The sequence below is a fragment of the Opisthocomus hoazin genome, chromosome 1 (assembly GCF_030867145.1).
Source record: "Opisthocomus hoazin isolate bOpiHoa1 chromosome 1, bOpiHoa1.hap1, whole genome shotgun sequence".
Lineage (NCBI taxonomy): Eukaryota > Metazoa > Chordata > Aves > Opisthocomiformes > Opisthocomidae > Opisthocomus > Opisthocomus hoazin.
In genome coordinates, this window is record NC_134414.1 from 132,553,370 (window position 1) to 132,568,984 (window position 15,615).

At 45.7% G+C, this 15,615-nt stretch overlaps 1 protein-coding gene across 4 annotated transcripts; it reads right to left on the reverse strand.

Moving 5' to 3' along the window:
* Positions 1-374: 374 nt before the first annotated feature.
* On the reverse strand, positions 375-12,708 carry CCDC181 (coiled-coil domain containing 181). 4 transcript variants are annotated; one of them, XM_075436483.1, is made up of 6 exons: positions 12,498-12,708; positions 6,665-6,825; positions 5,144-6,139; positions 2,638-2,784; positions 1,846-2,000; positions 375-1,244 (listed from the first exon to the last, which is right to left on the reverse strand). In XM_075436483.1, the coding sequence occupies exons 2-6, from the start codon at positions 6,800-6,802 to the stop codon at positions 1,082-1,084; spliced, it is 1,599 nt and encodes a 532-aa protein (XP_075292598.1). In that variant the 5' UTR covers positions 6,803-6,825; positions 12,498-12,708; the 3' UTR covers positions 375-1,081. The 4 variants fall into 4 exon arrangements, with proteins under 4 accessions (XP_075292598.1, XP_075292606.1, XP_075292589.1 ...); XM_075436491.1 differs by lacking the exon at positions 12,498-12,708 and adding an exon at positions 9,522-9,625; XM_075436474.1 differs by lacking the exon at positions 12,498-12,708 and adding an exon at positions 9,399-9,488.
* Between the last annotated feature and the right edge of the window lie 2,907 nt (positions 12,709-15,615).

Genomic DNA, 15,615 nt, shown 5'->3' on the forward strand with positions numbered 1-15,615 from the left:
GTCAGGGAAAGGTACAGGAAGGAGGAAGGCACCTGTTATGCGTGCTTGTCATTAGCATCTGAAATTCTCATTTCGCATCCATGCCCTTTATCTATGCTGGTAAAAGCTGCAACATAGCACCCTCTGGTCAGACACCAGTACTCTCTTAATCTGCCTAGGTCTCCAACGTGGTAAAATGGCAAATGGGCTTTGCATCTACTATAGTTCCTTCAGTTATAGTACTTCCAGAAAACACTCTGAATGTGGAAAAATGTAAGAACAATGCCAGATCATGAAATCTGTTGGACACACAGCTGGGCAGAATGTTCCTCATCTTCCACTAACTTTATGATTTCATGAGTGACCTCGGCATGTTCTCTGACAAAAGTTCACAATTTAGCTGGCTAAGGTGTAGTTTATTATAATTAATTTAGCAAACATGGACATGTATACAAGGAATCCAGCTTCCTTTATATTGATAAAGGTCATCATTCACACAACCTTTTAATTTCATGGAAAAGAATAGGAAACTACTGAATAGGACTCACAGAAGTAGGTTTCAGAAAGTATTGTGCATTCACATACATATTGGCCTTCAGTGACCACTTTCCCTGAACTAAAATAAAACAGTCCTCTGGTCTAGCCAGAAGTAACAGCTGGTGAACATATCAATAGGAAGTGGTACACGAAGCAGCATTTTTCAACAACACCTTGTACAGTCTTCAACACAAGCAGCAAACAGCAATATTAATCCAGCAAAAATTCAACATTTGACATAATAGCCTGCATCCAGGAATTCATGGCGGAGTTGAGAACAAAGTGCCTTTTAAGACAAGAACTGTATATTTGCCACCCTCACATATAGGTCTCACACTCATTTAGATTTGGTCAAACCAGGAAGATCCCTGAGTTACACATAAAAGCAGGCTTTTCAACAGTTACAAATAAATACATAGTAAAAGCATTGTCAGTGAAGGGAATCATTAAACTTGCTTGAAAGCTTTAAAAACACCACAAAAAGTCAGTAGCTGTAAAGAGCAAAAGCTCAAGCCATAGAAATTAAGAGTGTTGTCACCAAGAACTCTGTGGTTACATCAAACTTTTAACTGTAGTGGTCTGTGAAGCGAAAGGATTTAGCCTCTGAACTAATGCAGTGGATGTTCTGCAGCTGTTTTGCTCTTCTGGCTTCTAATCTAAGCTGCCGTACCCTCTCCTTAGCAGCTAGCTCTTCCGCTCGTTTTTCTTCTCTCTTTCTTTTCAGCCATCTGTGGAGACAGAAACGGGACTAGAAGTACTGACAGTTGGAATTGAAAGTTTTACTTCATCCATTCAAAGAAGACTTGCCCCCATTTAACTAGAGTCACCTTGTCCGGTACGATGAAGTTAGCTGTCACGGCTGAGCCGGTCTCAAAGCCTGCCACTCCCAAACAGGGGAGGCACTACTTTTCCATCCCATTTCTCCTGCTTCTGCACTCACCTTTACCTCCCCCCTTTTTTTTTGAGCTGATTCAACTCATGGACTTGAGTTGAATCCATTTTATTGGATTAACTTTCTGCTCATTTAATGAACTTCATCAACCCGAGCCTGCTCCCAGAACAGGGATCTCCCTTTTTCAGCAGAAGCAATTCACTATTTCAGCTCAGGTTTTGAGAAATAATTTCACATCAGTGAACAAACAGCATCAAGAATTGATGTATTTTTGCCAGGGTGTAAGTTTATGAGGGCATATTCATAAAAAAAACACCACCAAAACCCTACACCGACAAAGACTTCAGCAGTAAAGATGTACCATGAAATAACTACAGTCTTAAGCTGACAGACGACAAAGTTGTCAAATATGATTCCCTAGCAGTGACCCTACTCACTCCTTAAAGGCTCTGTTGCATTCCTCTGTTCTTGGAAAAAAAGCAATTCCCTCAGCTTGGCGCCTCAGAAGTTCTATCTGTTTTTCTTTCATGTGTTCTTGGTGCTTTTTTTTAAGCCACAACTTAAAGGCTTCTTCTGGATTCCTGTTCCTCGCCTATTTAAAAACAAACCATATACACAAGACATCATTAAATGACCTTTATATTAATCATGTTATAATAATTTTTGAACTCTGCTGGCATCTCCCATCCACAAAACGTACTTCATAAGCAAACAAAAGCATATGCTTTAATCTGGCATGGAATATATACATGAGCAAGCATTCAAAGCGGTATGTTTTAAAAATGCCTAATTTAGCTTTTCAAGCCCATTGCTGCAAGGCAGAGGAACTTCAAAACAGAGCATCTGAATCTTCAGGTTTTGGTCAGGTCACGTGCATTTACTGCTTGCCAGCGAGTTCTGATGGTGAGGAACACACTTCCAAGGGTTTTCTGGCTGCTTGTTCACTGCAGGGTTCAATCAAGTCATTCCCCTGATAAAAAGGAGCATCTCTGTATCTCCTGTGATTTTATAGCTAGTAAGTTCATATACGCAGCTTCCATGCCACCCTGCCAAGCAGAACAATCCTAAACATGCAAGTCAAGGTAGCTCTTTACTGAAAACAATCTGACAAAAACATTTCCTATCACTGTTAATTTTCATATGCTTAACTAAGAACACAGGCTTAGCATTTGGTCTTCCTGTTTAACAAGAGCACTACAGACCCCAGTCCTACATTATGGAGATCTTACTTTGCTGTTCAAGTCTTCTAGCTCCTTTGCACGACGAATTCGCTTTTCTTCTAGCACTTGTTCTTTCTTCTTCTGTAACCAAGCTTTAAAAACCATCTCATTCTCTCTTCTCTTCTGTTCTTCTTGTTCCCTTTTCTTTTCTTCTTCCTTGAATGAAATTAAGAGTGAATAAACATTTTTTAAGAGAATTGTCTCAATCTGCAAAGGCCTTCATTGTCACAGTAGATAATAAGCAAGCCATGTGAGTTACATGAGAGAGACACAAAAATACCCATGAAACAGGAACACTCAACAACTGCATCATAGTTGATACTACTTTTAGGAAGAAAGAAGTCTGAGCACTTCTGCGGTTCTGGTTAGATTCAGACACTTGCAGTCTAACCCTTTTTGTGATTACCTCCATTTCCATGATACAACTCAGCTCACAGACATTTCAATAGCAACAGGTGAAGACTTAAAATTAAGCCTGCCCAATAGCTCTCATTGGCTTAAAAATCAGTTTAAACTGATGCATTTTAAAAATGAATGAAACTCTCCAGCTTGTTGGACCACTAAACCCTAACAGATATTTAACTACCTATGGACTGCAGGTGCTACCTTATAAGTAAGGATTTTTTTCTGGACATAAAGTTGTAATGTATTTACTCAAGTAGTATTAATATCTTAACACTTTTTTCAAGTTTACAAAATTATTTTTACAAAATTGAGAAAACTTTTTCGTAATTATTAGTCACATTTCAGCTAATGACAAGGACCTACAAAGAGGAGAAAGGTTTCAGACAAGTTCAAGAAGTCGATGAGGCAGTTTACCGGGTTTCGATTCTCTGACACAAAAGCTACAATCCCCACTCATTTCAATGCTCTCTTGCAAACAGATGACGTTCCTCCCACCCGCGCACAACTTTCAGGCTATCCTCCAAATTTACAATTTGTAATATACTGAAATGAAAGAAACTCCACCAAAATGAAGCAGATGGATTCCAGTAATGTCAAGAAATCTTTCTTGCCTGTGAAATCCATCACAGAATGGAAAAACTCCATTCAAGAATGAAGAAATATGGTAGTACATTCTTACCTTTTCAGAAGTCAGCCAACAGAGAAAGAGATTTAGCACACACTGTTAGGAAAATAACCTTCCTTAGCTCTACCACACTACCTTTTAATTTAAATAGGCAGAGTATGGTGTCATGAGATCTAGTCTTGTGTGTACAAAGAAAACACATCGGTAACCCTTCACATTTCATGCCCCTCGCTACTGAGCTAAGCCTCAGCAAGCTTTTCAAATAAAGCAGGCTAGACCTACTTCCATGGGTTGAAAGCATCTCTGAAGCCACTTGGCCAGCTTGCTTAGAACGTCATGGCACAGAAAAATGGTAGATGCTTCCATGCTTTCTATAAAGCAACATACATCGAAAGCTACCTTTCTGCAACTGTATCATCACAATGCAAAGTGAAGCAAAAATGTGTAAGTTTTTAAAGTCTTTGGTAAAGATTTCTGAAGTTCCTGTTACAGCTGACTCTATTAAATTTTTTTTTCTGAATAAGGAGCTGAGAAAGAATTAAAAGGGATTTTTTTCCCCCAGTAATGCATAAGATACTGATTTGATTTTCTAAAATAGATTTTTTTTTCCTTTTAAATTACTGCCCTTTATAGATATAAGAAGAATAACCTCAGTCTTGGGAATATTTTCTTCTTTTTGTCCTCTGTGTAACGCCCAGGTAAAACCAAATCAGAAGGAAAAGTAGTATCCATTAACAGAAAACGGGGAAAATAACCTACTTTGCAACAAACTCACTGAGAAAACTTACAACACTCACCCATGCAAAACCTTTACAGGCAAAAAGTATCCAGTTATATTATCAGTCAATGTGACTTCACCTGCATGCATCTTATGCAGCAACAAAGCATGCCACTTTTGAAGTCAGCTGTATCTGCCATGCACGTTAAACACTTTGTTCATAGTTCTCACAGATATTCTCCTGTGTAAATCTTATTTTATGACTGAACACTCTCCCAGATGATAATTGCCTATTACATACTTCATAAGCACTCAAATGAGCACCTGCACTACTGTGGTTAATGTTAACTTCCTGCATTGCAGTGTAACCTATGGAGATACGATACCATGTGCTACGCTCCAGTAAAGAGTGGGCCTGTAATGGAACCTAGGTGGAAAGAGAGTCAATAAGCAAAAGCAGTAAGTACAATATAGCAGAAGAAGGCCTATTTGTGAAAGATATATTAAATAAATACTTGATTTCTCCCATAAGCAAGGCATGATCCTATGCCACTCTGTGGGTATTTTTTTTCTTTTAAGGACAGGATTTTTGAGAGATTCTGTACAAACTCCAGAGAATTATTATTGTTATTGATGCCTCTTTTATCATGGAAAAATTATTTAAAAATGATAAAAATTATTGGAGTAAATGCCCTGAACATGTGGTCTTTGTGAAGCAGAGGAACAGGATGGTCACTGTGATCTGCTTGTTGCCCCTATATCTTTACCTCTTTCCTCAGTTTTTCTTTCCTTTGTTCTAACTGCTTCCGCAACTCTTTTTGTCTGGGAGAAAGACAGTAAGTGGAGCTTCTCACGGGCACATTTGCAGACTGCGCTCTCTGCGGAGTCTTCCGTCTCCCCAGACCTCTTGCAGCATTGACAGCAGAATTTGGACGATGCTTAGGGTTAGATGGAGGCTTAGGGTTAGATGGAGGCTTAGGGAAATACACACACTTGTTTCCACCAGGAGAAAAAGAATGTGCTCCTGGTCTTACTGGAGGCACTTCCTTCATTCCGGAGACAGTGCCAAAAGGACTGCAGTGTGAAGATCTTGGAGACGTATGTTGAGTTTCAGTATCAGTAAAAGAAACATTTATAGGGGGCAAAAAGCCCTGGCTTTCAGTATCGCATAAACTTAAGTGTTCAAACTTCCCATCTTTTTCCACTAGGATTTTACCATCCTTCTTTTCCTCATCCTTGCCAGCATGTGGTGAAAGCGATGTGCTTTCCTGCCCCATTTCATTAGAAATATGCAACCGAGATAGGCTGTTTGAAACGTCATCTCCTCTGGTAAGGTCAGCTTTACAAACTTCAGCATCTTCTAGAGGAGGAACTTCAAGATCCACCAACTTCTCCTTGAATTTTAATTTCCGTTCTCTGTTCTGATCCACAGGATCCTGATTCTCCAGAAGTTTGTTGGCTTCTTCAATTTTTTCCAAGATGTAACGCTTTATTTCTTCATCCTGTTCCTCATCCAGTTCCTGCTGGTTTTCCAAATTGGATTCCTGGATAGAGCTTTCACTATCAGTATCAGATACACAGTCCCCCTGTTTAATAGCAGACATGGATTCCAAACTCTCTTCATTGGAAGGTCTCACTATCGCATCTACATCTGCCTCTGAAAGCTGATCTGGATTTTCTTCCATTTCCTCATTGTCTTCCTCAAACTTGTCCACACCTTTGACAATATTTGCTTCAACATCCTCTTCATTTTTTTCAGGATTCTAAAAAAATTAAAATAAACTAGTCTTTTCTCCCAACAAAGAACAGTATCAGAGAAAGAGAAAAGAAATGGCAAGAGCAGTACTAACTACCCTAATTCTAAACCAGGCTGTCAAATAGTGCATGTCACAACTAATAGCTTTTTTTGTCACTAACAGCTCTCTTGCAGTTTTTCCATGTTCACACGTGCACAAAGTTTAGCTAACCATAGCTTGCACAGTAAAGCAATCAGCGACAGCACAAAAACAGAACATGTGCTGCACAAACGCTGAAAGGAACCCAGAAGTACCTTTGAAACAAACATACTATTTTCAATTAACACTAAATTTTCTCTTTTAAAGCAATTATAACCAAACTAACCAGCTCACTGAATTATTTTTCACTGTAATTCCAAATAACTTTCCTTGTCAAAATTCAGTGCGTATACCTACACATTTCAAACCATACTGATATTTGTGCTTATGATTCCAAATATTACTCAGTTTTGTCTTCTAAATAAGACAACTAGCATTTAATTTAACAAATACCTCTCTTTCACCAAGGTTTTCTTTTTCTTCTTCATTATTTAGCCATTCGAGGTCTTTTTCAAAGTCATCCTCATATTCTCCACTTTCTGTTGGATCACCCATATCTGCTGGATCTCCACGGTCTTCGTTTTCACTCATTTTGGTGATGTGTTAGAGCAACACTATAAAAAAGGAGAGGAAAAAAAATGTTTTAAAACTCTAGTGACACAGAAATACAGAACACTGATATCCCTTACAGCACCCACATCAAGCTTGTGAGCAGTATCAAGACAACCATGTTAGATAGTGCCACAGCACCTCAGAACTAAGGATCACTACTGATTTATAAACATGAACGGGTTTGGCATTTCCACCTCCAACTACTAGGGAAAGGTTTGAGTCAAAGCAAACTGAGGTCACTTGCTCAATGTCTTGCAGCGAGTCTCTGACAGAGCTAAGACTAGAACTCACGATCTCTTAAGTGTTAGTCCCACGCTTTAAGAAAGAGATGGCTGGTTTATGTTTATTACAAGTACTACCAGCTTTCATTGCTCCCAGGCATGTTTTACATTGTTGTTTTATATCTGCCTGGTCCACTTTCCTTTAAAGAAATCTTAACTTGTTTAAAATTACATTGCAAAGATGTGGGATGCACAAGTGCTAGAAGATCCTTGCCATGGCTTACAGTAGATCAAACTACCAAAAAGCTTCCCATAATGACATATTGAAACAAGAAAACATTCACTGGGCTCTTGACAGGAACCTTCTGCTAGAGTGACTGAACGTTTACAAGCAGCTAGCTTTTCACCTCCAGTAGTATTAGGGGTAAAGAAAGTCACACAGACATCAGTCAAGACTGCTCGGAAAAGGATTTAGTTCTGGTCTGAATTTCTGAGGAGGGCAACAATGGGAGTTAATCAGTTAATCAGGCTGGATATAGTCATATTCGTGGCAAAACTGAAGATGAGCCACTATAGGCACTGAATCTTTTAAACAATCTTTGGATTGCATAGCACACAGGTGCCAGGAGCTCCTGAAGGACTGCTTAAACACCAGCACTTGGCAGTCCAGGCTGACCACCTGCTGCCCTCAGCTCAGCTCACTCAGCTGAAGACATCTGTCTCCATCTAAAGACACAAAAGACTTAAAGACATGCAGCGGCACACATCAGCCTAGACAGCTGATTCTGCTCTTCTTACAGCTTTAGCCACTCATCATTCCTTCCCTACTTTGTTTATTACTGTTTACAAAAGCAACATAAAGAAGGAAATGTTGATTATTCAGAAGTTCCTTTTCTCTTTGTATGCTCTGCTGTAGGCTGAAAGGTGCCACTTCTAAACGTCTCTCTAATAGGCCAAATCTGTGTCATTTACAAGACACTGAAAGATCCCGATACGAGTATTAGCATATGGTAACACAATACGGATGGAAGAGTTGGCTCTGACTGTGGATGGCTCTGGAACAGCAAGATGGCACTTGCTGTGTGACTGTCCTGCCTTTCCAGGTAAGAAGGGTTGCACCTGGACTTCCCAAACTGTCTAAGCATTTTGTCACGCGTTTTGTAAAAACCCTTCCATGCAGAAGATGCTGCTTAAATTCCTTCAAGCTTTTGTTTTAAATTCTAATGAGCATCTCGGAGTTCTCAGTTATTTACTCACATGAATACCAGCTCCGCTTCTTAAAACCCTGTGTTTCATGCTTGACAAGGGCTGCTCTTCTAGATCTCAAAATTTAGCCAAGATTTGTATAAGAGGAAAGAATCACAATAAAGCTGGGCACCTTTGTTGCAAACTTGTTGGTATACAAACTTTATAAAAGCTCTTCTATTTGTTCCGTATTTTGTTCAAAAAAATCTGGCATTTTTTTCCTCCTAATTCACTTCTTTTTAGCCATCACTTGCCATGGGAATCACTCTAGATTCCTCCGGGTTTAAATTTTCAAACTTGTTCAGACTGTTGCCTTGGCTTCCCACACCGTGTCTATCTATCTCCACCACGTTTTTCCTGCACCTCTTCTCGCCCAACATGTAATCGTTTTTCCTGGGAAATGTCCCTCCCTTCACAAATACCCTTGGTTTGGGCGGTGACATGTGCCTGGGTTCTTAAGGGAGGTTTCTTTCCTCTAGTACATATTCAGCACAAAAGAACTATCTAACTTCTTCACCGTTACGGTAAGGGGATGCAACAGCTACAATGCCAAATTGTGCATTTAGCAAAACACGTTCACGCCAGCCTGCGACACCCAACACAGATACTGAAAACTGATCGATTTCTTTAGGATACGTGTAAGAAGGGGGAGCAGCATAACAATCAGCCTCTTCTGTCGTGACATGAAGTAGTCACGGCTGAAGAGATAACCGTCAGCTTAACAGCCTTGCTTCAGCAAGCCCCGAGTCGGCTCCTACCCTGCTTAGGGTCTTAGGAAGTGAAGACCGAAGCGCTTCGGCCTTAGCAGGGACCAGAAGCAGTCAGCAGCCCTCGGGCCTTCCTCTCCACCTGCCGATATTCTCGCTGAAGGGGGACGTGCGCCGTGGCCGTCCCGCAAGGCTCCGCACCCGCCCGCGGGGTCACACCGCGGCGCGGTGACAGCAACGAGCGGGACGCGGCCCGGCAAAGGCCGCGGCCCGGCGGCCGGCGCCTCACCGCTATCGCCACTGGCCCGGGGCCCAGCCGGCAGGTGCGGCCCCCATTCGCCTCGCCGCCGCTACCAGCCCCCCACGGGAGCCGGCCCCGCCTGCCTCGGACACCCCGCTCACCGCCGGCTCCCGCCGCCGCTGCCCGGTCCGGCCCGGGGGACGAGGTGCGGCCGCCCGGCGGCGTTGCCATGGCGGCGGCGTTGCCATGGCAGCGGCGGGGACCGCCCCCCCCCCCCCGCTCACCTTCCCGCAGCAGCGGTCACCGCCGACGGCGGCCCCCGAGGGCCAAACTCCGCCCCGCCCGCACGTTTTCCCAGCCGCCGGCGCGGAGGCAGCGGCGGGCGCCTGTGCGGGGGAGGCGGCACCGCCCCGTTGCCATGGAGACGGGCCTACGCACAGCGGCCCCCCCGCCCCCCTTTGTCCGCCGTTTTCACGCCCGGGCTGGTGAGGGGCGAGCGCCTGGTCAGAGCGAGAGCTGGCGGGGCCAGGGTTTGGGCCTTCGTTAGCAAAGATGGCACTGCATCTCCGAGGAGACACCGCTCAGCCTCAGTCACACCCCGCTCCTGGAGCTTTGAGATGACGAAAGAAAGAAAGAAAGAAAGAAAGAAAGAAAGAAAGAAAAGAAATAAGGAAGGAAGGAAAGAAGGAGGGAAGGAGGGAAGGAGCGTGCTTGTTGGTGTTGCCACCAGTTACCACAGAGAGCCACTGGCTCAACGCTGCTAGGTGTAGTTCAACAGGAATCATAGAATCATAGGTTGGAAAAGACCTCTAAGATCAAGTCCAACCATCAACCCAACACCACGATGCCTACTAAACCATGTCACAGAATCACAGAATTTTAGGGGTTGGAAGGGACCTCTGGGAGTCATCTAGTCCAACCCCCCTGCCAAAGCAGGGTGACCTACAGCAGGCTGCACAGGACCTTGTCCAGGCGGGGCTTGAATATCTCCAGAGAAGGAGACTCCACAACCTCCCTGGGCAGCCTGTTCCAGTGCTCCGTCACCCTCAGAGGGAAGAAGTTCTTCCTCGTGTTCAGAGAGAACTCCCTATGCTTCAGTTTCTGCCCATTGTCCCTTGTCCTGTCACTGGGCACCACTGAAAAGGGTTTGGCCCCATCCTCCTGACACCCACCCTTGAGATATTTGTAAGCATATACTAGGTCCCCTCATAGCCTTCTCTTCTTCAGGCTGAACAAGCCCAGTTCCCTCAGCCTCTCCTCATAGGAGAGATGCTCCAGTCCCCTCACCATCCTCGTAGCCCTCCACTGGACTCTCTCCAGTAGCTCCTCATCTTTCTTGAACTGGGGAGCTCAGAACTGGACAGAGTGCTCCAGATGGGGCCTCACCAGGGCAGTGTAGAGGGGAAGGAGAACCTCCCTTGACCTACTGGCCACAGTCCTCCTAATGCATCCCAGGATCCCATTGGCCTTCTTGGCAGCCAGGGCACACTGCTGGCTCATGGTCAACCTGTCGTCCACCAGCACTCGCGTCCTGAAATGCCACATCTACACGTTTTTTGAATACGTCCAGGGATGGTGACTCAACCACGTCCCCGGGCAGCCTGTTCCTGGGAAGCAGATACACTTGCTCATTAGAAAAAACAAAGCATTTCCAAATGTCAGCTGACGTAACAGCTTCAACGCCCACGCACAGCGCCAGCACAAGACTGATGTATAAACCTCCCAGAGTATGACGTGCCTCCGCGGTCCCCTCGGCCTGGTGAGGGCAGCTCCCGGCAGCTCCCTGGGGTGACCAGGGCTCCCGCAGCTTGTGCGTTGGGGGCTCACCCTCCCCAGCCCTGCTGCTGGCTGGGGGCCTGGGCCACGGCAGTGCAGGTGCAGTTAGCCTTTCACTCAAAGTAACATGGGGCAGAAAGCCAAACCCCTTCAAGGTGGGGTTCAGAGGTCTCTGAAGACAGCTGTCACCCTTGGCCACACATCGCAGGAGGGGGTTGGACTCCACGACCTTGGGGTTTCTGCTAATCCCACACCACACAGCCAGAAAGAGAACTGGAGTTTGACATTGGTTTTGGCGGGTTAGCAGGGCTCCCTGATATTTACCCAAGATAACACTCGGGTACCTGCTTGGCAACGGTTCCCACTGTACCCGGAAAAACTTCAACCGCTGACCTCACCCAGGGTCACGCAGTTATCCTGTGCTTGAAAGCAATACCCTGAACGTCTGATTTTCCCCATTTCACAGACAGGTGGCTTCGACAAGTCCATAGCGGAAACAAGCAAAGAGAACTGGGCACAGTATCAAAGCTTTATGCTCTGCTTGTATCAAAAGACTATCCTTCATCTTACAAGTCAGTGCTACCTCTTTCATTCACAAGAGATGCTTTATTTGACTAATTACAAATCCGTGTGATTGTAAGACAAGGATTAGATCCTGTTGCTGGAAGATCGAGCTGTGATGCTTGATAATGGGAATCTTAAGGTCAATTCAGATTCATGCATGCATTCACTAAGACATATGTCATTAAATTTAGGTTTTCCAGTGCTCCCATCTGTGAGGGAGCTGCAGAACACGGTCAGGAAAGAACGCAATGGAAACTCTAGCCAAGCAGTGCGGGGTTCAAAGGACAGGCCCTAACATGTTGGTTGCTCTTTGCTGTGTCGCTAATGTATCAGACGCTGTGTTTCGGGAACACCGATTTACGCAGAGTGAGTGTGTTTGACAGAGGACGGCTGCGTAACACTTCCAGGGCAGTGTTCAACAAGCACCTTAACACCTCTTGTATGTTGTGTAGGAAACAGTTGACACTGTTAAGAGTCACTGGGAACAGAGTCCAGAGCTCCCAGTCTCCTACCCCTTCCATAACCAAAGTCCCTCTTTCCTTCCCAGTACTTAGCTACGAACACACCGATAGAGAGGAAAATGTAATTCCTTCCACACAGAGCCCTTCCCCTTCCCCGAGAGCGCTGCCAGAGCAGCTGGCTGCTTCACACACACACACAGTCACAGCGCAGGTGAGAGTAACCCTGCCGTGCCCTGGTGGGCTGTCACAGCCCGACCTCGCCCAGGGGACAGCTGTGGGTGCTGCTCCTGGAACAGCAGCCTCTGGCAGCTCATACTAGTCCTCACCTTTCGGACAGCACAAGCCCAGCACCCAGCCTCTCCCCCTAACAGTAATCCTAGAGCCCAGGAACTGAGCCACATCTCACCAGCATCGTAGCAGCCCCTGCGCAGGATGCACAGATTCGGCGGTAACACTCACCTCCAGCAGCCCCGGCATCCACTGGAACAAAGAAACAGCCACGGTGCCCCAGAGAGACACCCCAGCCGTGCGTAGCAGTCACCGCATCTCCATCAAACCGCACCGCGGGCTGTTTCGCAAACGCAGAATTCAGCTCCTTGGCAGTAGCTGGGCGTCCCTTTCCAGCGCTCTCAGCTGTGGCAGGATGCAATGGGAGGAGCAAGGAGGATTGCCACGGTTCACGTGGAACTGCTCCGCTCTCAGGCAAGAGCAGCCTCAGGATTCTTGTCACAGCACCAGAGACACGAAACGCTCGAATCCACCTTAAGGAGTAACGCTGTATCTGTATGAGCTACTGGTTACCTTCCTGCTCTATGCAAGCAGAGATCTTAAAGCCCCACACTGCCAAGAAGCTCATCCCTCCACAGCCGACTCCTGTATTCACCCAGAGAAGGCAGATGAACGAAATTCAGAGCAAGCCTAAAATGCTGACAGTCCTATCACTCCTGCCTCAGCAATAAAGCTCTCATGGCAACGCTTTTAAAAACAGTAGGTTGTTCCTAGACCTCCTTCTGCCCCCAGACCACCCATTTTCTCTGGGCTTTGGTGCTGTGCAGAGAGCTTGTTAGGCTACTGCCCACACTGAACTACATCAAACTAGCAGCAGATATTCAGAGAGCACTTTCCCCTGAAGCCCAGCCTGTGCTATCAGGCACAAGCAATCTCCTAGAGGCACAAGACAGGGAGAGCTTTCCAAGGCAGCCAGGTGTGGGCGTGCCAGGATGGAGAGTTTACAGCATTTCCTCCTTAAGGCCTCAATTTTGTAATTAGGTTAATGTAAACAGATAGGTCCCCCTGCATGGCAAGCCTGCACCTGCTTTCCCTTACAGTCACTGTCAGTGAGACTGATGCTTCCTGACCAGGGTTACACCCTGTCCCAGCGAGTAAGGAATTTTCTCACCTGCTGGACCAGTCTGTGCTGGAACTAAGGGGTGCTATTTCTGAACTCCTCAGAAATTAAGGTTCCTCAGCGCAAGACCCAAGGCACTTGCACAGAGTTCTGCAAACCTACACAAAACAGTCAACCACCATCATCTTTAAGGCTTGGTCCTTTTTGCATGATTTGTCCCGTATTCCCCCCCTACCCGCTGTGTAACAAAGATGCTCAGAGCAACCTGCAGTACTTGGCTGCAGCAGCAGTGCCGTGGATTAGCAAGGCATCAAAGTGCAAACCAAACCCTGGCCACACGGGATCTCTCAGAGTATTTTTATTTAACAAAAATAGCTATTCAATTAGAAACCAACAATGTCAGCATGTTTACAGCATTTCATAGGCATCAGCAACTCTGCGTACAGCTCCAGTCAGGCTCTAGTCACCTCATCACCACAGCGACAGCACAGCGTAGGGACCCGGACAACAGGCACGTGTGGCTCCCATACCTTCACAGGCCTGAAGACGGACGCAGCGCAGCATGCCTCTCTATTGCAGTTGCCTCAGTTTCATTACTTTGGTAGAAAAATCATTGTTATTGCTGTAATTCATTAGTTAATTTTTGACTTGCTTTTAAATAACTGGGTTGTCCCACACCAACGATTTGTTCTCTGTATGGAAAATGGGATTAAAATTGAGCTGCTTCTTTCGGTCACTTGACACGAGTGCCGTACACCCACTCCTCATGCCTTGCTGCAACTGCCATCAGAGCGAGGAACCCAGAGGACAGGACGTGCTGGACGTGCGCTTACTACCCCTTTCCCAGGACACCTCGTCAGCTAGCATTTCATGGCTTCAGGTTGGGTTGTTTTTTCTTAAAAAAAACCAAAACAAAAAGTAAGGAAAGGAATATACACATGGGTGGCTTCAAGTTTCTGTTTCAGGATAAGGCAGCGAAGTTTGCATGTGTAAATGTCAGTATAGCTCAGCCCCTACATTTACGGGGACATTTTAGGGGGCTGGCTGCAAACACAGAGCAGCTCTGGGGAGTGGGTTCCCTGGAAGGGCTCCCCAGACCCCAAGGCAGCACATCCCAAACACATTCATCATTCACCTTGCGTGGTAAAGGCTGAGGCTCACAGAAGTGGTGAGAAAGGCCATACCTGTCCCAGCCAGGGGAGAGAAGCCTTCCCGACCCCGATGCAGTGAAGTCTCCACGACACTAAAAGCACGCCATGAACCAAAGCTGCTGCTTCGGGCTCTGCCTGGCAGAAGCTCAAACCAGCACACAGAGAGAAGGCACGGCGAGAAGCGCACTGCTTTGCATCTTCTCCCTTGCCAGTTCTCCTGTACACTTTAGCTCACCACAACCTGCACAGCAACAGGGACAGGCCACAGGCCATTTCCCCAGTATGCTACAGATATCTGTTGCTGTACCGGTCATGGTCCCAGAGTATTCAGGTGCCCAAGCCCAGGACAACTCTGTGCAACTCCTTCCAGTGCTGAAGCAAGTTTGAAAAAAAACAAATAATTTTTTAAAAACAGGTATCAGGAAAATCCCAAATTGCTTAGACTGGACAAAATGAAAGAACTGCCCACTCCAAACATTCATTGTCCTGATTAGGTAGAGAGAAGAGGTAGAACCAGTGGACAGAGACCCACCAGAAGCACAAAGGCGTTTTAAAATTAGGGGAAAAACTGACAGACCAGAAATCAGCATTTTTCAAAGCCTCAGGCAGTCATCCTGCTAACGACCATAACTGAAGGTGTCTATTTAGTCACCAGAGTCACGATTCTTCAAGGTCACAAAGAATAGCTTAAAATCCTTTAAGTCACCTTCCTTCTCAGTGCTACACTAATGTCCACCATCCCACTGAAATAGCCCAGCCTCCAGGGTTGTGAGGCAGCGACTCCTGCAATCACAGGAATCCGCAGTCCTAAAGTGCAAAGGCAAGGATCTCTGAGGGTCCCTCCGATTAGTGTTTTGTCTACTTAAACTCCCTCTAAGCTTCCTCTCTAGCTTTACAGTTCCTTGGGCACAGACCCTCATGGCACAAGTAGACAGCAAATTCCCAAGTTGTCCCAGGACACAGTTAGGTTTTTGGGAAAGCACCATGATCAGCTGTGGTAAGACAGCAGGGATGGCAGACAGGAACAGCAGAAACAGTACGAGCAACTCAAGAAAGCACGTGCATACACAGAAACATA

What these genes read in the sequence shown, in the direction of transcription:
- CCDC181 (XM_075436483.1), bottom strand. Translation starts at nt 6,802, where the DNA reads ATGAGTGAAAACGAAGACCGTGGAGATCCAGCAGATATGGGTGATCCA. An exon ending in AAAACCTTGGTGAAAGAGAG is followed by an intron (nt 6,140 to 6,664) that starts GTATTTGTTAAA and finishes TAATTTTTTTAG; the next exon opens with AATCCTGAAAAAAATGAAGA. An exon ending in TGCAACAGAGCCTTTAAGGA is followed by an intron (nt 1,245 to 1,845) that starts GTGAGTAGGGTC and finishes CTGTCTCCACAG; the next exon opens with ATGGCTGAAAAGAAAGAGAG.